At 41.8% G+C, this 23,862-nt stretch overlaps 1 protein-coding gene across 1 annotated transcript in view; it reads left to right on the forward strand.

Annotated features, from left to right (window-relative positions):
* The window catches only part of celf2 (cugbp, Elav-like family member 2), a 190,934-nt gene that overhangs the window by 20,445 nt on the left and 146,627 nt on the right, over positions 1-23,862 (forward strand). Inside the window, exon 2 of the mRNA XM_018694928.2 lies at positions 19,851-19,886. Coding sequence (XP_018550444.1) covers positions 19,851-19,886 — 36 coding nt within the window. The remainder of the gene's footprint in view (positions 1-19,850; positions 19,887-23,862) is intronic.

The following is a 23,862-nucleotide window of genomic DNA, read 5'->3' on the forward strand; positions in this document are numbered from 1 at the left end:
TATTTTGTAGCTTTAAGCAAAGGTCCTGAATTCTTCAACTCATGTACATTAACAAGCTTTCATTATAATTTTATGGCCAAGAGTTGATGCTTCAGTATGTATATTTTTTTGGCCTGGTTTGGAAAGCGTGATGTATGGTTAACGTCCACCTTCACCAAAAAAACAAGAACCATTTAGTCCACTTAGTATGCAAATTATAAATACAACAAGGAGATTCACCTACTGTAATCGTTATCTCATTTATTGGACACTGACTGAAATAATGCTAATGTCAAAGCCGCTACTGCACTGTCTTCTTTTTATCCTGGAGCAGCACTCCTTTATCACAAAGCCCTCAACAAGCACTCTTTTTTTCCTGCTCATCATTTGTTTGCGGTTTCCTGCTCTCAGCCATGGTTATCTAACTGTATGCAGCCTCCTACATGTGAAAATTGAGCAAGCTCACTGGAGACGCTCTCATAGGGTCTGGAGTGGGACTTGTCCACCAAGTGGGGGTAATTATGCAAATCCCTGCCTCATCCTCATTGGCCCGGGTCAGGGCTGTGATATTAATGATTAAGGAGCGATAGAGTGACAGCAGAAGGAGAAGAAAAAGAGGGATTGTGTGGGAGTGTAAGGGATTTGACTCCTTTTCCACATGTGCCCCCACATACCACATCACATGCACACATATACACATGGGTATTTGACTCTGTGTGTGTATGTGTGTTTCTTCATCTTTCCTCTTCATCTTTCCGTGTTCTTTTCTCTCTGGTATGTGTTCAGCAGGGGAAGAATCAAGCCCTTTATCTCTCAGCAGTCAACACTTCCCGTTTCCACAGTGACACGCTGCTGCGTAGCTACAGCATCTGGGTTGTATCCGTAGCGACCCTGGAACCCCTGACAGGCCCTAATCTGGAGTCACAGGCCGCAGCAGGGCAGATTCTGTTCTCTTTCTGTGTGTATGATCTTTTACTTCTATCCTCAAGAGGACCAAATGCCTCCACAGACATAAGAAAAGATGAGCAAATTCCATCAAAGTGGAGACATTTACTGAACTTCCATATGGGGCTTGAGCTTAAGAGTACAGTTAAGAATTCAAATGAGGTTCAAGCTAAAAATAAGGTTAAAGGAATTCTTGGAGAATTGATGTGCTAGTTAATATACTGTAACTCAGGTTCTGTAACTCTGACAACACTCTGGATAGCAGTTTGATGCTAACACCTTTGCAAATACTGTCTTTGACAATGGTGTCCTTCTGACGCCATCTTAAAAAGCAAGAACTACTAGCAACTCTCAAACATCAGCAACTTGGTACCCAGTATATACTTAGCAACTTTGTGGCATGTTTTTAGCATTTACCAAATAGCATCAGGTGCGTTACCACCAACCTCTGGGCTGGTGTATGTACAGATACTCCCCAGTCACACAGCAGCGCTCATAGCGGACGGTCACATGGTTATATTCACACAAGCATTTGTCATGTACAATCAGAAATGTTGGTTTTAGCTGCAGGATTACTTGTTACTTAACCAAGTTGGCCTTTCTCAAGAGGAAATCAGGGTACAAATACCACCTAAAACTGACATATTACATTACTAGCAATGCAAAAGAGTTATTTGAGTGGCAGCTGAAGGCAATAATTTACCACAGCCACAAGTATAACTTTGGCTCCTGTGGTTACCAAATTGCCAGTCTACATGTAACCTGCTTATTCTTGTCATTCAGGGAACAAATGGAGCTTTTAGATGTTCATCCCAAGTTCAGTATTGCTAACACCTGCATGTGTAGCATGAGTGTGGCTGAACATGTGTTCGCAGATGTGTGTGATTGTTTTTAATAGTCCCCTCCCTCAGATACTTGAGGGCGTCTACGTCTCATTTAACAAGTGTGTAATGTGTTTTCTGCACAGCGAAGTCATGCAGGGCTCGAGTGCGTCAGTATTGGATCTCTGAGTTAGCGTTGTTAGCTAGCAGCTGCTGAAACCAGAGCTCCTCTATGAAGCCGCCTGAGCCCCGAGAGACCAGAAACCCTGCCAAAACTAAAGCAGGCCAAATCCTCCTCTTCTTTCCCTCCTTCTACTTACTCTCTGTCTATCCTCTTTCCCCCTGTCCCCCTTTTTCCTCTTCCCCATTCCCCAAGCATGAGCAATTCACAGTTAATTCAATTTTCCCCCGGCTGGGCTCACATGGGACAGCATTGGAATTCCGGTTTGTCATGATAAAATGATTACACGGCATTGTGTTTCTCCGGGCGCCTCCCAGCGCATTTATTAGAATCTGTCAGTGTCGATGTAGATCGGCCAGCCAAAGTGCCCGTCTCCACCGCTCCTCCTCGCCACCCCATTTCCCCTTCCCCTCCCCGAAACTGGTTATTCCTTATGAAATACGTCGCTCCTGGCAGACGCATAATCTGATTACATCCGCTAGATTAAAAATATATTGAATTTTTTTCCCCTGCTCTCCTCTCCTCACATTTTAACCCGTCTTTCTCCTCTTCTTCCCTTCTCTTCTTCCTCCTCTGGTCTCTTTTTCCTTTTCCATCATCTGCCCTCTGATGTCAGTTCTCCAGCATTGGCCTTTTTTAAAATGAGATATGGGACTGTCATATCATCCACCCTCAGTAAGACAGATGATGGTATAATGATTGATATGTTTTATCATTAGTATTAAAACTGATGGCGGTCTCATTTTTATTTCAAAGGCTTTTCCACACTGTGCTGGAGAAGAGTTTATTTAGCAGGTCATACAGTGTAAAAAACATTTTATTAAAGTTACATAAGAGGAAGGTTCTGCTACAAAGTAGCCCTGATTCTCATAGTCACAGTGATGTATTAAAGAAGACGTATTTAAGTGCAGATTTCTGTTCTCTGTCTTCCAACCATTCTTCTAAAAGAGGCATGGTGGATTTCGTGGTTAGTACTCATTCCTATGCATGAAATGCTATCATGTTCACATGCTATATATTAAGTGTTGAGTTTGAAAACATGTTAAGCATGCACTCGTAAGTCAGTGCACAGTGGGACCTGACTTAGTTTGAATTTTTAAGGCTGATGAGGTGCGTATATCCATATGTGAGCAGATGTTTATTATTCAACAGAAACATTTTCAAAGGGGATCTCTTAAATGTTGGTGTTTAAAGAGTTGTGACCGAGATATGTGCAGATTTTACAGTTTCTTAACAAACTCAGAAATATCTCTGGTATTTGTGTCCTGCAGTTTCTTGTTAGTTTTGGCTGACTGTTGCGATGATATTGATAAGCTAAAACTGGCCAGTGTGTTAGCAGCGTTGTGGTGCATCAGGTCACCATATCTGATGCAGAGGAACTCTTAAGTGACTGATACTGCACCATAAATATAAATGATCTGTTATTTCACATTCAAAGAGCTTCCAAGTACTTTAAAGTTTTTCCTATCACTGCATAGCTAACGTTTGCATTATCAACTGTTTACTTACCAGTCTAGAAGATGCATTGCGAGTTCAGCATCAAACTTCATTCCTTTACTCACAAAGAGCTGTGTTCAGTGATGGAAAGCAACACCAATTTTAACTCTTGATTTGCTTCTAGTTCTATCACTTCTTTTTTTCTGCTTAAGTTAGCATGCTAACCAGCTAACCCTGGCCATTCTCATCTTGTAACACCACTTTGCAATAGTGAGTGAGTGTAGCGTCCAGTCTGCCATCAGTCCAACATGAGAGGATGAAGAAGTAGCGCTGCTAACCTCTTGTATTGTAAACACAACAATGGCTGAAGCTCTTGATAAGTAAACAGCTGTTAATGCTAAGTTGGCTATGTAGCAATAGCAAGAACTTAAATGTAGCACCTTTAGAAATGTAAAAGAACAAGATTGGCTTGAACACAGTAAATATCACCCAAATGTTGTGTCCCCACACCCCCAAAACATTTTGTCATCTGCTGCATGAAGACACCAATCACTATAACAGTAAATGAGCTCCTATTGTGACAAACACAAAACAGTTTTTTCCAGTAATAGAAAGTAATCAGAAAAGTTTTGAGAAAACATAAATGAGGTCCTGATTCTGGCCTGGAGTCCCCTTTAAGTATGTTGAAAAACAGCAGAAATAGTTAAAATACTGAAAGAAATTGAGTCCTTTCATCTGATTTTCATCCCTTTTTGATTTTCAAAATGAACACAGAGGGATTCTACATTATTTTTTATTCTTTTTGAAAAGGAACTACCAAAAATAAAAATTAAAAAACCTATCTCTAGCTGACAGTATGGAAAGTTACATAAGAGACCCTTCTGCTCTTACTGTGAATCACTTGCCTTAATGTCACAAAGTAAGAAAAATATGAATAAAACTTCTTTATTGTGGGAAGTCATAGCTTCAACATATAGTTGTATTTTCTGCAGCCACTCTTGCCCTCCTCATCTCCTCACATCCCCTTCTCTCCTGTCTGGATAATATTACAGCTTATTATTTTTCATATTTCCATCCCTCCCTTTGCCCATACTGGCCTGTCAGTCAAGCTGTCATGTGTGATTTGGAGCTGTCACTCCAGCTCTGGGTTTCGGGTGTGGGGGTCCGATGGCTTGTTTACTGAGATGTGACTGGAGGTGTCAGGCTGAATAAGCCCACCTCACCCTCCTCACCCCCTCTCTCCTTGTCCTCAAACCCCTGCATGCACCCAGGAAACCCCTGTGGACGTGAGGGGTTGGGTGGCAGAGTGCTTGTGCCAGGTGGGATATGGCTAATGACCATCTCAGAGTGCTACCGTCAATTTTTTTGGGTGGTGGGTTTAGCGTATGCGCAGCCCTAGGTGCATGCATGTGAGTGTGTGTGTGTGTCAGTGAATGTGTGTATACTCATTCTCTCAGCCAACCAATTACTGTCCCGAGGAGCCGACAGCTGTCGCCACCATCGTCTTCTCTTTCACCGCCATTGCTCTTCCTCCTCCTCCTCCCTCATCCCTCTTCTCAGTTGACAGGGGGGGAGTCAGAGGGGAGCCTCAGCCCCAGGTCCTGCTCCCTTGGGGAGTCATTACACCACTGTGGGACTCTCTCTCTCTCTCTCCCCCACACACACACACATGCACAGAGCAACACACAACTCTCCTCTGTCTCTTTCTATCTATCACTATGCCACTATATCCTTCAATTAAGCCTGTGGCTTTTGCTTTGGGGATTTGATCCACATTCACATTAAAAAAAACACACACACACACACACACACACACACACTCTCTCATCTAATCCTAATGTTCCTTCTATATTTGTCATTACCCACCCCCAGATGGGACTGGGTCCATAGGGTTTTGTATATTATAGAACCTTGCTGATCAAAGCAGAGTGTATAGAACTGACACGTTATCCTCAGCTGCTCCGAGTTTTGTTGTTTTTGGACAAATTCATTGGAAACTTGCGGCTTCTTGTGCACACAGTGAGTTTCTCCTGATGTGGTTTGCCACGGTGGCAGTGGTTACAGCGTGTGTGTTGCCACCGAGGTGCTGTGCCTCTGCAGCGCTCCACTATCTTCCCCTCACCACTTTCTTTCTTTATCTGAGACTGTAATACAAACCAGATTGGCCTTATCTCAGCTCTCCCACCACACACACTCCAACATAGCCTGGTTCTCGCTCTCTTGCTTCCTTCTTCATGTAAACACACACACACACACACACACACAAACTCTCCTAGAGCTTACACAAGCTATCAGTCTCAATCTGTGAGTGGATATGCCAGCTATTTCACTTAACCATGCGGGGTAAGAATGTTGGCGGATGGGGAAAAAAAGAATTTGGAAGAGGCACAGAATATTTCACTTCAACCATGAATGCTGTGTATAGATAAGGAGCACCTCACTCTGAGTGTGTAACTGTTTGTACATACGTGCTCGCATGTGTGTTTCAGTCTTGTAGAGATTTACCTCCGACACACTCGTTAATCACAGAATTCATTAGTCACTGAGTCTCTAATTGTTTACTTTCCCCTGCGGCGGTACTACACAAGGTTGCCGGCCCTCCCTGTTACAATTTTGGAAGAACATAATGGTAAATTAATTTTCCAGGTAGCTCCGATTCGATTAGTCATTTCTGAGTACACTCTATTAGCTGGGAAATTGTGCATTTGGAAGTCAGAATGGAGAGTCTGGGTTTGATCGTGTTGCTTACCTGGAAAAAAGACAAAGTAGAAAAGACTGGGGGGGGGAACAGAAAGAGACCCAGTGAGGAGGAGAGATGGAGTAATGAGCCTGAGGGATGAGTTGGAAGAGAAATGGTCTGGTCTGCTTTGAGTGACTCTGTAATGTAGACTGAAGCCCAGTGAGAGATGCAAGATAAATTGATCCATTAATAAAGCCATAATCTACTAATAAGAGCAAATTGATTCACTAATTGGGAGGTACATCACAAGTGATTCAACTAAAACAAGACCAGTAGAATAAACACTGGATATAAAATGGAGCCCCAAAACACACTTAACACACTTACTTTTATGTTTCATTTCATGCTAATGTTGTGTCAAACACTTGTTTATACTAGTGTGATGTAAGTAACGTCATTACTAAGACGGTATTATTAACTGGCTAGCGGAGAATTTTGAAAGCTACAATCAGTATTGTCTTCTTTCTGTCACTTTTATCCTTTCATCGCTCATGTCATGTGTGAGCTAATTTTTGCTCTCTTCTTCGAGTCATCAGAGTTAAAACCAGGCTAAACTTGGATAAAAAGAAAACATTTTTAGAGGTCAAGTTTGCACATAACCTTTGATTTAACTGTTTTAAAATGGCCGTGTTGCAGCATGAAGCACATGCTAACTACGTGTTGAAATACAGTCATTAAAATGTGAGTGAGCACATGAAACCTAGCGAGTATCTTAAAACTGACTTCTCAACCAATCCAACCTGGTTTTAACACAGACCTCTTGGCCCCTAAAGATGTCACCCATTAGTAAGGCTGAACAGCCAATCAAACAGCTCTCTCACTGACTGCCTCTGCCAGTGATTTAACATGCTGTATCAGCTAAATGGCCGCAGATAAGGGCCAACTGGATCCGCCGGTGCTGGACACACTTGTTAAACTACGTGTGATGTTTGGCACCTGATCCATCAACAATGATCTAACAATGTCAGGGCCCCTTGTGCCTGGAGAAATCAGGTCATTTACGTTCCAGTTTTGTGCTCTAGAATCTAGATTGTGAACTAGTTTCTGAACCTGGTGAACTAATTGGTTTCATAGTGTCTGACCTGACCTGGGTGGAGAAAGTGCAGCTACGTAAAGCCTCTTCTACATGTCAATATATGGACATATATGCATGTATGTTGCACAAGTATGCATGTCACTCGCTGTGTTTTTATGTGTCACGGCCTTAGCTGCATATGGATGAGCTAACACGGGGCAATCTGCGCTTCAAGGCACACATGCACTTGAACACACACAAGCACGTCCACTTCTTTCACAATACTGAAATACAGATGCAATAGACCATATCACAAGTGAACTTACTGAAACTATGCATTATAGATCAACACTCTCTCTCTCTCTCTCTCTCTCTCTCTCACACACACACACACACGTATGCAGACACACATTCTTCTTCCTCATTTCAATGAATCTCCACGCACGCTCACACGCCACATCACAAATGATGGGATTTAAACATCAACAGTATGAAATATTCATGTGTCAGTGCCAGCCGCTCGAGCAGAACTAACACCAAGGGGGATTTGCCTTCAGATCTGAGGATACTACTGCATTCATCCCTCTCTCTCTTTCTCTAACTCTCTCCTTCTTTCTCTCTCTCCCTGTTGTGTTGCAACATTCGGAGCCATTGTCACAGAGTTGTGTACCAATGTGTTCCTGAGTATTGTTCTAGTTTTCTATGATATTGCCTTTCCACGCTCAAGTGTTGTTATGTCTGTCTTGGGGGTAAGGAATGACACACGTCCTCACCCTTCTTCACTCTTCACTCAACATGTGGGGAAGGCAGGGAAGGGCAGGTGGGAGACATTGAGAATGAGAAACAGAGGGGAAGAGAGAGAATGTAGAGATCAGGGGCCGTATTACAAAAACTTTCTTATCTTATCTGTTTGGTAACCATGGTAATTGCCATAGCAAATTAATAGTTCCTATGTCAATGTTCCTGTCCTAATTTAAGATAGGAAAAGTGTGTTACACAAGTTTCCTACCTTCCCTTAAATAAATTCTCCTAACTTTAGGATAACCATTAAGCTGTTCTAACTTTCACTTTTGCTTCGCCTAGCTAACTTGTTTAATCTATATGACTGCTCTTTTATTGCTTTTACACAACCAAATGTCATTGAATTCATCGAGGGGATTATGGCAGACCCTAACGATGTGTTGAGGTTTGATAATAAATCCATTATTGGTAAATACAGGCTATCCCGGGCCATGATCCTGCAGTTAGCCAAGCAGCTACGACCATCTTTGTAAAGGTCGACCCACCAACATGGGGGTTTTGCAGCTTTCCCAGTAGCAGACCCAGCAGAGACTATGTCAGCCATCTAAATCCACTCTCTCTCATTTATCTCATGAGTTAGCGTTGTTGTAAATCTCCCAAAAAAAAAACCTCTTTGGATTTTTCTACAGATGTTACCAACACTTCTAACTCATGTGTTTTGAAGTTGAGTGCCTGTTGTTTTTGTTTCCATTTTTTGTACGTTTCAATGAGAAATATTATGGGTTACAAAAATACCTCAGTGAGAAGAGATTAGAAAAGTAGTGTTGGTTTCCAGATAACAGACATGAAAGTTAGGAGTCAGGATTCCTAAAATGAGTTATCTATCTTAAATAAAGACATAAGATAGTCATTTTCTTTATACAGCCCCAGGACAGGGTGGTCCAAGTGGATTTCAGACCTCTGCACTTAGTAAGTTAAGACAATAACAGTATAATCTTTTAAAACATTTGCTGAAAACCAGCCTACAAAGTGCTCCAAACAAAGCAACAAATTAAAAGCACAGATTAAAACAAATGGAAACACATCTAGGCAAACAGAATAAAGTCTCAAGTAAACTCCAATACATGTATGTCTAAAAAGATGAGCATCATATCTCTTTTTTAAAATGTTCTCATAGGTCTCTGGGTATTACCAAAGGGCCTATGTTCTGCCGGGCCGTTGAAGCATTTAGTCAACACCATTTGCGAACTCAATTTCTATTTCAGTTTCCTTTATTTCATCTTGATAATTTACTCAGTATCAATACTGCTTTCCAGGGAGTCTTGGCTACTTATATTGAAAACAAACAATTAAAAAGCAAGCACTAGCTATAGCTCCCAGAGCCTAAAATACTGCATTTTGGGAAAACAATCCACTACAAGCAGCAATATAGAGATTTGTAAGTCTTTTGAGGGCTTGTAATGGTGCCTTTGAATCAATTTAGTGGCTATTTTTAGGGCATGAGATCGCACCAAAGACACATAGGTCATTTCTAACTTGCACAACTTCACACAGTAAGTGTAAATAGCCATTACAGATAGCAGGAAATGACCTGTTCACTTCTTTAATCTGATGTAATTCCTATTAACTGCATATTTGGATACAATGCAGCAATACAGCAAATGGTATACCACTGCACTAGTGTGTGTATACATGCAAACACAGCCAGTTCTGTGGTCTAATACTAAGCCAGGATCACTGGGTCAAAATTTTAATCCAATGATTCTGGGGTGTAGCAGAGAAAATCAGAAGAGCCGACACTGTAAAAACTTTGCTGAAAGTATAAAAGTACGGCAGCACAAGATTTAAAAAGTTTGAGGAGTTGTGGACAGAAAGTTAGAGAGTAAAAAAAAAAAAAAAAGGTAGGAGGTGTTAGGTAGAAAAGTTTGTGGGAGTCTTAGATTGCTCCGTGAAAGCGAGCATGATGGAGTATACAGAGATACAAAGAGTGCCAATGGGGGGGACTGGGGAGTCAGATATGGGTCCAGTGGTCATCGTTCCTCCTGAGATTCATCCCCTTTTCCATTTAAAAGATGTGATTACACCGCAACAATGCGCGCACACACTTTCACACACGCGCCTCTGGCAGCGGTGATCCAATTTAGGAGGTTAGAAGGGAGGGATAAGGAGATAGAGGGAGCAAAGAGGGAAGCGGAGGGGTGAAAGGCAGCCATGTAAGAGATGCAACGAAAGGAGAGGAGAAGAGAGCGTTCCCTCTCTCCCTCTCTCTCTCTCTTTCTCGTTTGTCATTCTGTCTGCGCTGTATGCAGATGAGGAGCTAATATGATATCTCTGCTGAGCTGATGGATGTTTAAAATGATATGGCAACCCTGAGCAGCCTCGCCGCATGCTGCCTGCCAGGGTTGGTGTGTGTGTGTGTGTGTGCGTGTGTGTCACTCAGTGAAAACTATACCCGTATCATTCTAGCAATGACATATACTCTCAAACTTTCAGCAACTTCTGTTCTTTTAGTCGTGTGTATAGCAAAAGAGTAACTCAACGACTTAGTAGTTGTCATGGTGGTAATGAGAAGTAGGGGTGGCAGTGATGGGTGGGGGCTGGGGGGGATCGGATTCTCCACAGACCTCATTAGTTACAACTTGGGTCTTATTTTCATAGCTTTGGCCATCATGTCTGTCAGTGATAATAATGTTGAACTTGTTATTTGTGGGACCTCAGAATACAGCAACATTGCTAAAAGGAAGTCTAATGGGAGCATTAGAAACACAAGCGATCAGATGATTACGCATTCAAACCTCCAGGTTAGCTCAATGTATTTGGAAGAGCCCCTAATCCCACCTTGACCAGCGCCAGCTTTTTTTCAACCTGATCGCCTCACTGGACTTCTTTGACTCTTTGTAGCAATGCTGTCATGTTCCAAGATCAGAGCAACAACCCCAATAAAAGTAATGACCAAAACTAAGTCCCCTAGTCAAAATAACTTGGCATGATACTACAAACTACCTCTAACAGCTGATTCCTTTCTTTAACGATTAACACATTAATAATTTAGCCCATAAAATCATGACTAATTCCATCCACAGGTTTCTAGAACATCTGGATCTTCAATGTACATGGATGTAACAGAGATAAGACAGCAAATCCTCACAGTTATATGCTATATATGTAAATATGCAGCTACAGCCAGCAGCCACTTAGCTTAGCACGAAAACTAGAAACGGGGGAAACAGCCAGCCTTTCTCTGTCCAAATATGACAAAATCCTCCTACCAGCACCTCTAAAGCTCACTTCCTGCGATCTTGTCATCACTTTAGAGCCAACTGGCTGTAAAACCAGAGATGGTAATGATGTCACCTAATTTTAAGTACTAGAATTCTTTTCATTCCAATCACAAACCATGATTTGTGTTTGGAAAATCATGGCTGAGACAGTGAGATGTGCATCAGCGCCTTGTTGTGGTAAAACCTGTGTTTTGTTGATCAATATTCAATCAAACTGCATAATATTCATCATATAAAAGGTCAATGATAGTTGCTGGCCTATAAAAGATTTTTAAGAAATCACTAATGCTGAGACACAGTAAATTATTGTTTTAAATCTACAACACTAAGTGCCTCAGAGTTTGTATATGTGTATCTGTCTGTGCGCATTTTTCCCACATTGTCATGGTGGTAATGAGAAGTGGGGGTGGCAGTGAAGAGTGAGGGGGGGCAGGACTGATTGGATTCTCCACAGACTTCATTAGTTAAAACAAAGCCAGTTGTCCATTTGGGCTCTTTCACAGCCTAATTGATATTGATTTACTGATTTGCTCAAGGGTGATTTAAAAGCATGTTTGGTGTTATCGTCAATGCTGCTTTTCCTCTGCTCTGTCCCTACCTCTCTCTCTGTCTCTCTCTCTGAAGGCATTAGTGCTCCGTCCTTCTGGTAACGAAAATAACTCACAGTAATGGGGGATTTTGCTTTCTGGTGAAGTGTGTTTTCCTTCTCAAGTTGACTTTTCTCTTCAAATCATATTTAACAACCATGCCTCTTTACATACTGTCTCCTCCCACTTTGTCATTTCATCACCATCACATTATATTGTGACATAACTGAGGAAAACTGAGGGAGATAATTCCTTTTTCTACCTAATTTCCCTGTGTGATCCAGACTTGTCAGTGCAAGGAATTAGTGCATGTTATCTTTTCGTTGTGAACTCTTCAGCTATGATTGCACTGATGGATCGTCACTATCCCCCTAGCTGGATAATGATAGTTATCATAAATGGTTAGCGGTTGCCTAAGTGAAGCATTGAGATCAATGGCAGTGGTGTTAGTGTTCGAATGAAGGAGGCCTTTTATCATGTTGATGGATGGCAGGCCTGTCTTTAATGTGACATGTTATGATCATATCAATTTGTCCTCAGTTCTCATCGACATCACTTTATTGCCTCTCCGTCTCTCACAGTCCATCACCCTGCACTGTAAATTCAGACTTGAAATGGCAGCGTGCCACAACACTCCATAAACCAACCATTTCTCTTCCTCTGCTACTTTCCTTCCTCCTCTCTTCCACCTTCCTGTCTGGCATCTGCTCTTTCCTTCACTTTAATCCACCTGATTTCCACTCTATTTTGATACCTCTCTTTGTCTATTTACTGTTCTCCTCCCCTCACTCCTTGACAGGCATCAGCAGGCAGCCTGACCAAAAGAGTGAAGGAATCAGACTGGGATTAAAATGTAATATCAGACTATTAAAGAGATTAGTGGTTGACATTTTGCAGTCTGAGCTACCCCCAATCTGATGAACTGGCATTCATGATATTGATTTATTCCCCGGCTTCTTTTATCGGTCCACATTCACGTGGACAGCAATAGATCTGATATGGTGGCCTTTTATGAGGCACCTTGTCACCGGGGCCTTTGGCAGTAAGTAACCGCCGACTGTGCTGCCAGAAATGATTGTTTAGGGAAGTGAAGTTTATTCATCAAATGTGTGGTTTTGAAAGAGCAGCAACACGAGGGCAGATAAGGACTTGACTGATTTCCGTTTCTCAAGTGGACAAAAGCAAAGTCTTAGTATTGAACCTGCTAATGAAAGCTTCAGATGGAACAGCATCGCCACAAAAGGGCCTTAATTATTTCCATTTATGACAAACCATCATTTCAGCTCAATTATGTTGCACATCCGTTAGTGCTAACAAGGTAGCAGGACGTGATTGAGATTCCCTATTAGTCTCTCTGTCAACACCTTTACAAAGAGATATGAGCACCACAGGCCTGATGTTAAAGGAGAACATCTGTTACACTCAAATTCCAAAATTTCCATCCATTCATATAGTTTTTTACCCATTTGTTTTCACCAGATCCTGACTCCAGTCCTTCAACCAACCAACCATCCGTCCATCCACTTCCACACCCCACACTGATGCATCCATTCAAACCTTTTTCAGGAACCTAACAGTCAAACATGACTTTTTATAGAGCCTATGATAGAATTAAACTTGACGCCTGTGCCTCAGAGTACAATTTGAATTTGATACTGCGGTTTATAGTGCAATGGCATTGCCTTTCTGACCGCCTGAGTGTTGTAAAATTGTTTAAAAGGACACCTCAAACCAACATCAAGGTTTGATCACCAACATTATAACCGCTGTTCTAAATGTGGTTCACAAAGCATATTAAACTACATGTAGTTACATACACAACTACAAATCTTTTTATCGCTGCATTTCCAGGTAATAACTCTTTTTGAAACAGACCGAATCATTTTTGCAGCATTTTCTCAGGTGTAACTTCTCTGTAAGTTTAAGGATTATTTGGTGTTAAAGAAGCCACAGCGCCACCCTCAGGAGTGGAGGACTTCAACACATAAAAGCAGATAAAATCAATTGTTGAATATATATGTTGAATATATTCTTCATCTAACCTTACTTCACATTTAATTTCCCCCTCTATCCCATCTCCTCCAACCTTCGTCCTCCTTCCATGTTCACTTTGCACGATCTTATCATCCGGCCACCCGGTAATGGCCTCACTCTCGGCTCCACACACACTGGTATCGAATCCGTCGCCCCAATCAAAACCTTAATGCATCTCAATTTAACCACTGTTGTAACACACACATGCACCCCTCGCTCTCCTTCTTTCTCTCTCACTCTCTCTGACACACACACACACACACACACACACACACACACACACACAGAGTTTATTGTGTTGTGAGTAGTGACGGGTCGGGGAGGGCGGCATCAGTAATGCGTGACGCGTGCCTCCATAACGCCGGCCTCATTTGCATGTGTGAGGAGGTCTGGGCTAATGGAGCTGATCTGTTGCGCTGTTATTAAATGGGGAAAGAGGAGGGGAGGCGAGGGAGGTGGGTGGAGGGGGGGTTATTATTAAAGAGGAGGAGGAGGAGGGAGGGAGAGACAAAAAGAGGGGAGGTCTTCTCTCTTCCCCCAGAGGCATGATGGATGATTCAGGAGTCTCCCCTTCACTGAGTTTAGGTTGTTGTATAATTTGCAGTGGTCACACAGCAACACACGCGTACATGTATGTGTGTGTGTAAGTGTGTTGGGACTAGTGTGCATACCCTTTGAATATCACGAGGTAAATGAGGCCTAACACACTACCACCACTTCTCCCTTTTGTTCACCCTTTACACTCAGGTCGTTCCTCTCACTGCATTTAAATGTCCTCAATATGTCACAAATGCATGCATGAACGCATGCATCCCCTGCTAACACTGTGCACACACACAGTCAATTCCACCTGCCAGGGCACTTGTTTCAGAGCCTTTCAGAGCAACACATGCACAGTTTTACTGCTGTGCCATTCCAGCATCAAACAATACAGTTGTTCCTTTTGAACTGCTGAGGGAATAGATTGTAATATAATGTTACATTTGTAGATTTAAATCCCCAGTGTGATTTGATATAATATTTGTGAGGTCCTGGAATATCTATCTATCTATCTATCTATCTATCTATCTATCTATCTATCTATCTATGTATATATATGTGTGTGTGTGTGTGTGTGTGTGTGTGTGTGTATATATACATACATACATACATATACATACATATACATATACACATACATATATATATGGATGTGTGTGTGAGTTTATAGACCATAGATATAGAACGTCTGGGCCATAAACTTTTGCTATATAGATTTTTAAATAATATAAAATATATAAATGTCCTCAATAGAAATATAACAAAGGGTTGATAAATGTTAATTATCATTAATTTCCATGCTTAGATAGCATGCAGAGAAACAAATCACAAACTGCCAATCATGTGTCTGGAATAGTAGTGTGCATTGCACAAGTTAGGTTTTAAATTAATTAGGTTAGATTTTATAATTATAATTGTTTGTCTACCTCAGATTTGTGAAATGTTCCTCTGTGAAATGTTGGTCATGTTAAAAACCGCAATAATTATTGATATCAACTGAATAAATTTTTATTGTAATAACGTTTTTAGCCATATCTCCAAATCTTGATGAAATAAAAGATTTTAATTATATTTCTATTCCCCAAATTCTCCAGTCCAAGTTTTTACAATGTAAATTAGAATGATAAAATATTAATAGACAATTCTCAAACTGCTCCTGCAACTCTTATGCTGTCTGTCTACATGCTCAGAAAGGGTCAAACAAATAACAGTTTTGCCAAATTATGGCTGAACACAGTGCTTCTGGCAGTGCTTCAGAGCATCCAGGAAGATGATACCATGACACAAGAGTGGTAAATTTAGCGTACAGATGGACAGCAGAGAAATGGATTATTATGCAGGAGGAGTTTGCTAAGTTTCTGTGTAGGTTTTTGTATCTTTCTCCCACTGAATTCAAGTTGACCACAGCTATTTTTCTGCATCAATGAGGCAGGCAACTTTCAAGCCTACAGTTAGATTTTGGTTGGAACATCCCTTGATGAGCAAAAAACATTTGATTTAAACAGAGTGACATACATGAATACATCTGAGTCAGTGCTTATATTAACCGCTGAGTCACTCCGAGTTGCATCTTTCCACACCAGCATACACCATGAATGCAGCATCAGTCACAGGATGATTAATGAAATGGCAGCTCGTCTGTGTCACTCAGGTCTCGTGTCGACCAATCCTCTTCCCCCTTCAGCGCTTTGGCAGCTGTCTAAGAGACCCATCCTCCAATGGGAGCGTGTAGATCCTTCTGTAGGCAGGCCAACAGCCCACATCTGACATCATGTTAAGACTTGGCACAGTTTGGCAGAATGACACTGGCTGTTTCACACACAAAAACACACACACATGCACACATACGTACACACCTACAATGGAGATAAGATTGAGACGAAGAAGGAGGTGGGAAGTCTTAGGGGGCTGTGAAAGTCAAGTGTGCGAATGTATTTATCAGTGTTTAAAGATATGTGTGTGTGTGTGTGTTGATTGGTTGGGGATTGTGGGTACAGTATGTGAAGCTGGGTTGTGTATATGTGAAAGACAGGATGGCAGGTGAGAAGAAGAGAAGAAGTGTTAAAAACAAGAGGGAGAGAGTGTTAGAACGACACAGATGGGATGCTGAGAGGAGGATGATGGAGAGGAGGAAACCATTTAGGAAGGCAAAGAGTATTTTAAAACAATTTTCATATTAGATGAGTCGTTTAAGCATCCTGTCAAGAGAAAATGTCAAACATACTCTCGCTACAGCTTCTTAAATGTATGGATTTGCAGTATTTATCTGATTTAGGTTTTTGTAAATTGAATATCTTCCGGTTTTGGATTGGTAGTCAGACAAAACAAACAATGAAAAATGAAAATGATATTTAATTGCATCCCTAACTTGATCCAAAACATATATTTAGTCTGAGCACTTACCAGTCTTCTTTCAGCTTCATCCAGTAACCTGGATTCTTTCATTTCATTTAAATGAGAAATCTGGTTTCCATAATCAGGATTTAGAAAAAAACCAAATTCCCAAGCTAGAGACCTGGTGGGGAAACATGTTTTTTTGTCCATGTATAGGTGTAACATGCTGGTTTCTACAGGGTTTTTACATGAGAGCATGTGCACTGCAAAGACTTCAGATAAGTACGGCCTTCAGTCTAAGATAATTATGGTTTCTTTGCCCAAGTGATAAAAAACAAAAAATCACTTAAAAGGCTCCAACGTGGGAGCGCCCTTGTCATCAATGGTGTTCAGAAGTGCAGTGACAGCTGGTTCATAGTGTCTCCCCTCATGTAGTACTAATGCAGAGTGTGTGCATGTGTGTGCGTGTATGTCAGATCTTCTGTTAATCACAATGTGTCCAAATATGCCCGTAGTACTTGCCGGGTCCTGCCACCTGCTCCGTCTATGCGGCAGGCTCTGGCACTGTTGCCCGAGGACTCCCTCACGTTTCAGCTTCGTTTTACGTCTCCGTCAGGCTTGCAGCAGTGTGAGGCCTGCAGGAGTTTGTGCACAGGTTCACACACGCCGCCAAAAAGCTGTCCGTCGTGCACCATAAGTCTGGCTCGTTTCCACCTGGACGCTGTTTTCCCATCTGTTTCCATCCCAGTGATCAATTCTGACCCAAATCTTGTTGGCTTATGCAGACCAACAAGGGGCGAATGATACTCCAGAAATCAGACCTAAAAGCTTTCTTGTTTTCAACAAAAGCATGTTTATTTTTTTAAGTAGCTCGGTAGTAGGGAAGATAATAAGATTCTGACTGGATTCAGTCAGTTAAATGGAAAATGTTGCAAGGATAAAATACAGTCAAAATCAAAACGGTCACTTGTGCAATAATAAAAATACTGCAGTTATTTTGATTTTTGAAATAAAATAGCTTTTCCATAGAAACAAATGTCCTGCAAAGTGTCAGTATTTCATGAACCAAGACAAACAGCTTTCTTTTAGGTGTAGTTTCAGTGTGTTGAGTGAACAAACTAAAAAATAAATAAATAAAAGAAGACTCCCACAGTCACAGCAGAGGCCACACAGTTTGATTGACAAGTCATCTCTGGGAACATCAATGCAAAAACAAACCACACTAATGAATGCTTACATAGATTCATTCTTTAAAAAAACTTGGATATTAAAGTCCTGAAAAAGCCACATGAATCCATATGCTCTTGATGCAGTTCCACTTTGTTTTGGGAATTCTGCAGAGCCACTGTCTTCACTTTAATGTCCTTTTGCGTCAAGTGAAACAGCAAGAGCAAGAAACAAGTGGAGTTATTTCATCCTAATGGTCAGAGGAGACATTATTTCTAACTGAACATGAGGGCAAATTAGATCAGATTTCAACACATATCTGGCAAATACTGCATATTTTTAAAATCCATGTCTTGAATGTAAGATCCCGTGGCTCTGGATTCGTCAGATTTCATCATCCTCATCTGAATATAAGCTAAATGAGAGGAGCTCTTGGTTGTTTGGCTGTGTCTTTGGCATCATCATTACCCATAAAGTTACTTTAATGAAGTTTTATGAGGGTATTTACAACTGCCTCTGTTACATTTAAGCTGCAGTTAATGTTTTAACATCCAGCTTTATAATGTGAGTTAATAAGTAATAAGAGCCATGGAGTGTAAACGTTTTGCGTGTATATATGCACGTAGATTCAAAAATATGAGAGATGGTATGCGTGTGTGTGTGTAGTGGAGTTTTATGTGTAGTAGTTTATGAGTGTGTGTGAATGTGGTGTGTAAACCTGGGAGTGCGAGCAGTGTGTGTTTGATGTTCCATTTAGCCTTTTTCATAATTCATGGCAGTGGGAAAATGGACTGAAGTGGAGGTGGCTATTGAGTATGTGTGGGTGTGCGTGTGTGTGCGTGCGTGTGTGTGTGTGTAGGTGTGTGTGTAGCGGGATAACAGGATGAGTGTTCTGAGATGAAACAGACAAGAGTGTGTCTTTGAAATGCAAAGAGTGGTGATAGCGGTGATTGGCCACTGTGTTGAGGAGGAGCGAGGAGTTTTTTCTCAGCATTTCATCATAATACACACACATGCACACACCCTCTCTCTTGCTCTTAACACACAAACAGACACACACTGGTTATTAATGACAGCATTGTCAATTCATTATTATTTTATTTACCTCTGTGACATAAAACCTGGGCTAATTCGGTACAGCCCTAAGCTCTGGAGAGTTGTGTGTGTGTGTGTGTTTGAGTGTAATGCCAGCACACACACACATGCACACACACATACACACACACAGTGTCTAGTGTTGGGGCCTGGGGACCAATTTATTTACATGCAGTGGAAGAGGAACTGAGAAAGGGATAAAACAAAAAGGGAAGGAGAGAAAAAGAGGAAACAGCAGGGAATTATGGAGAAAACCCAATGGAATGAGCAAGTTTCTCTACTGTTCCCAAGGACAGACAAGACCAATTTACTATTTAGATGGCTCAGAGCTTGTGTGTGTGGGTTTTGTTTTGCCAGTATCTTATATGATTTGTATCATATTCCCAGAAATGCTGCCTTCATCGGTGCCCAGCTGTTTTACTTCCACTGTTAAGAAGTAGCAAAAGTAAAGTTAAAGCTGCAAAACTCTGTACCTCCTCCTTGTTTCAGTTTGGAAACAAGACAGCAGACGACAGGGCGTCATCTACGAATGATGCAATCATAGTCTGGGATCATTTACTGTAAACATATGTGAAATTGTAAACTTCTGAGGAGTGTTGTTGCCATAGATATGAATATGTGTTCATCAGAGGCCTCACCAGAGCCCATAGGCAGGGTGGTGGAGACAGGAGACAGATTTCTGTGGACCTTTCTCTGTCTTTTATGTTTCAATAAGGTAGTAAAAACAGCAGTGTCATCAGCGTACAATGAGAGAATAGGGCTGGGTCAATAAGGCTCAGTCATTGGGAATGAGTCACTTACTTTTGTTAGCATCCTAGCTTTGACAGTGAATATCTTTATATCATGTTATATGTTTCTTTGTTTAGATATTTAATTTGTTTCAGTTTTTTTAGTAAATTATTTTTATATTTTTTTCTGATGTTCACAAATCTCTTTTTCTTTTTGACTTGCAGGCAGGACGCCAGTGACCTCTCTGGACCGATACAAAGGTACTGTTATACACGTGTTATTCTTTTTCTCCCTTTTTGCCTTTTACCCCTCCTCCTCCTCCCTCTGGCCTGATCCTCAGTGAGGCATGCAGTGTATCTCCAGACTGCAGGCCAAAGACCTGACTGCTGGCCACTACAGTGGAGTGGTATTGGCGGTGTTGTTGGGTGGGGTAACGTAGAAGGACAGGGCACAGATGAGACGAGGTGGCGGGCAAAGAGAGCAAGAGAAATAAAGGGAGTAGAGAAAAGGGAAATTGGAAAGGGGAGATGTGACACGGCTCAGATCTACGGCCGAGGAGGGTCATTAAACTAAACCCTTCGGCGACAGAGCGGCAGATCAAGCGAAGGGAGGGCAGAAGGGGAGAAGAAGGTTTAAATAAGGGCCGATCTTAAAATAGCAATACCTATTTCTCATCTGAGGCAGAGTTAACAGGAAAAGGACGAATATCCTGCCCTGAAAACCATCAGTGCCCCCCACCCCCACCTCTCCCTCCAAGTACTTTTAACACAGAGAGAGGTAGTGGATGGTGAAAAAAAGGGTAGGAACTCTTTTTCATCTGTATGATCCATTTAACACCAAAGGATCACTCATGAAGAATTATAATGTTCCTATAATCCTTTATGATCAGTGTTATAATCACAGATGCTGCTTACTGTCGCGGCACTCATTAAATATTACAGTTTGAATAAAATGGTAGTGCAACTGGTTGTGTACCAAAGGCCCTAATAATAGAAAGTGGTTTGGTTTTTGGTTTTTGCAGTGTGGATGAACCAAGCCTTTAAATGCTTCAGGGGTTCACATGAGAACAGGATGTGATTATTTAGCTTTTTAACACTGAGTGGCAATGTTTTCTCTTTCTCTAGTCTGTTCATGTACTGCTCTGAGCAGTTGTTGAGATGAGTTTATTCTCGGTCATTTTTTGAATGGAGTCTTTTATGTCAGTAAAATTATATCTATTGCAGGAGACAAATAAACTATAGTGGATTTGTGATGCCTCAGTTACGGTACCTGATGATACATTCGTAAGAGTTTGGACTATGTTTGGTGGTGCATTTAAGGACTGTGAAATCTGAGAGTAGGTTGCTCAAGAACCACGTTAGGAGAAAATCAAACTCAGCAGATGAGCAATAAAGAAACATAAATATTGTGTAGATGGAGAGTGTGCCTTCAGAACACCCCCCCCCCCCAAAAGATGACAAAGTGTTCGCAGTGATGGATCACCTATATCAAGCCAGTTTTAAGTCTCTGTGAGCTGCTTTTCATTCTGTTGTGAAATGAACTGAATCTAATGGCTCCCTGGAAAGTAAGAAATCCATTTAAAAACTTTCGGTATATTTGGCAGTAATGTAAAGAATATGTGATTTTAATGGGCTGGATCATGTCCGACCACTGATGTAGTCTTTTAAGTAACTCAATGGCTCTATGAATTTAACTTTAACTTTTTTATTTATTGTTGTTTTCATCAATATAACTTCTAAATAAGCACTTGGCACTTTGGTAGTGCAGGAAGAAAAAGGATAAAATGTCAGTGTACCTAATTTTCTCGTAACAGAATTAGATGATGTCGATTTTTAACAGTATAGTGCCTGTATAGTATCAGTCTAAAGCTTCAGCTGATGCACACAGCAGGTAAATCAGCTCCGATCAAAAACAAGATCCAGCACAGAACGAGACGCCGGCGGAGAAGAAGCAAAACACGGGAGGAAAAGAAAGAGCCGATGACTGTGGCTGTGAATAATTAGGCAAAATAGTTTGCTTTTGTTTTTCTGTCTGATTGGAGAAAATAGGCGAGGCTGTGACTGTCGCATGAGCTCACACACACACACACAAATGATGTGTGTTTCACGCTAATCCGCCACACAGCTGCGTCATTCCGGAACGTGTGTTTACTTCCTCACTGCCTTCGCCACCGCCACCATCACCAACGCCGACCCCCCACAATCCCCTGCAAACACACACACACACACACACACACACACACACACACATACAAAAAGAACTGGGCGTATAATTTGATCCTGTGTGCTCTCCTCCTCTAATGAAGCTCTCTGGCGGTTTGACTGACACCCGGCTCGTTATTTAAGTGTCTGTTTTGGGCCAGGAGGAGGAAGAGGAGCTGAGAGGAGGAGGAGGAAGAGGAGACGGGGGGGGGTGAAAGAAATAGGAGAAGTGGAAACGGGGGAGCTGAAAGAGAGGATAGGGAAGGAATCGGGAGGATGGGGAAGGATAACGGGAGGGCAGGAAATGAAAACAGATTGGAAAGATGGAGTAGGGATGGAGGAAAAGAGGGGTCATGGGAGTGGTAGGGAATGGAGGAAAGGAGGCAGAAATGGGGGGTGGGGGGGTTGAAAAAGGAGGTAATCAAGAGAAAAGAAGACAGTTTGGGAGGAGGAAGAGTTGATGCCGGAAACAGGGGTGATAAAGGGTGTGAAGGGATTGTGTGCTTGAGTGTGTATATCAGTGTGTGTGTGTATAATTGCAGGTCTTTGTGCTGATAATGTTCTTTGAAGGCACACAGCTGATAATTAGCGAGTGTGGCTCCACGGATGCCTTTCAGCATTGGTCATTATGAGCCACAAACCTACTATTGGCTCTGACATGACCTCCTGAGACAGGCAGGACGCCACACGTGCACGCACACACGCACTGCCCTCACGCGCAAAAATACACAAATCGGCGTAAACAAGCGTTGATTAGTGTATGAATAGCATCAGCTCACAAGTGGAACAGATACAACAGCTCTCTAAAGGCCTCAAGTTCCTCTTTGGCACGAGGGGTGCAGGTGTGTGTGAGATGCACAAATGTATACACACACTTCCTGTTTACAGAGCCACACACACATAGACAGCAGAGACTATAATTACAGGGATTCACACAATGTGGCGTCCCGGTACGCTGCGTCCGTTATTGCCTCCCCGGTTGCCACATGACAACAGCGGTCCCCTCGCCACAGCAACTGCTCGGCGTGCCGCTTCTGGCCCCACCCCCTCAGTATTCCCACATCTGAATATTTATGAGACAGAAACTGGTTCGCTGCAGTCAAGAAGACACTGGCTGGAGTATTCTCTCTCCTCGACAGTGACAGTTATCAGTGTTAAAGGCTCCTTCCTGAGCTCTAATTTATCCCCCAGTGAGAAAATGCCCGACAAGAGATGCAGTGTGTGGAAGACGCGCCTTTAAAAGAAAAAAAAAAATGCAGTCAGCATAACTGGCAAAAATGCTCTGTCATTTGACAGTAAGGAGGAATTGGTTCAGTTTGGGCGTTTGGCTTCGGAATTTATCCAGAAAGTAAAACACAATGATGCTGTGTGTCTTGACAATTGGGACAACAACGCAGGCTTTTTTTCAAATACACAGTGATGATCTCACAGGCCCGAGAACAGTCACTCCAGCTTTTTTTTTTTTTTCTTTGCTTTCTTCTTCTCTGTGTGTCTGAAAATCAGACCGAGACTTTTCTTTGTCTCTAACAAAAGAGGATGAAAAACCAATGACTTCTCTGCTCCCCAGCAGCAGCCTGATGTACATTTATGAAGGGTAAACACAGGTTCAAGTGCAGCAAGTGAAGTCTTAAAGGGTGATATCTATCCTGACAGATTGTGACACAGGAGAGACAGACAGAAAGCACAGGGAGAGAGAGAGAGAGGAGGGTAAAACTGTGCAATGCAATCAAAATTCCTCCTGTATCTAAAACTGGAACACTGAAGTTCAGTCTTGACCTTGGGATCAGTATGTCTGACAAACTAGTCTCTTTTTTTTTTTCAACAGAACTACCTCGTGTTATGTGGTGTATTTTCAGCTGCAAATATCTGAACACAAGGTAATACAGTGTTTTAAAATTTAGTATTTCGCTGGTATAGGCTGTAAAACTAAAAAAGTAATTTTTGGTGAACTGACCCTTTAAATTGTACTTGTTATCATATATTTTTCCACCGAACCGTCGCACACCGCCTGTCTGTCCTTATGTCACGTCTGTCA

The sequence above is a fragment of the Lates calcarifer genome, linkage group LG18 (assembly GCF_001640805.2).
Source record: "Lates calcarifer isolate ASB-BC8 linkage group LG18, TLL_Latcal_v3, whole genome shotgun sequence".
Lineage (NCBI taxonomy): Eukaryota > Metazoa > Chordata > Actinopteri > Centropomidae > Lates > Lates calcarifer.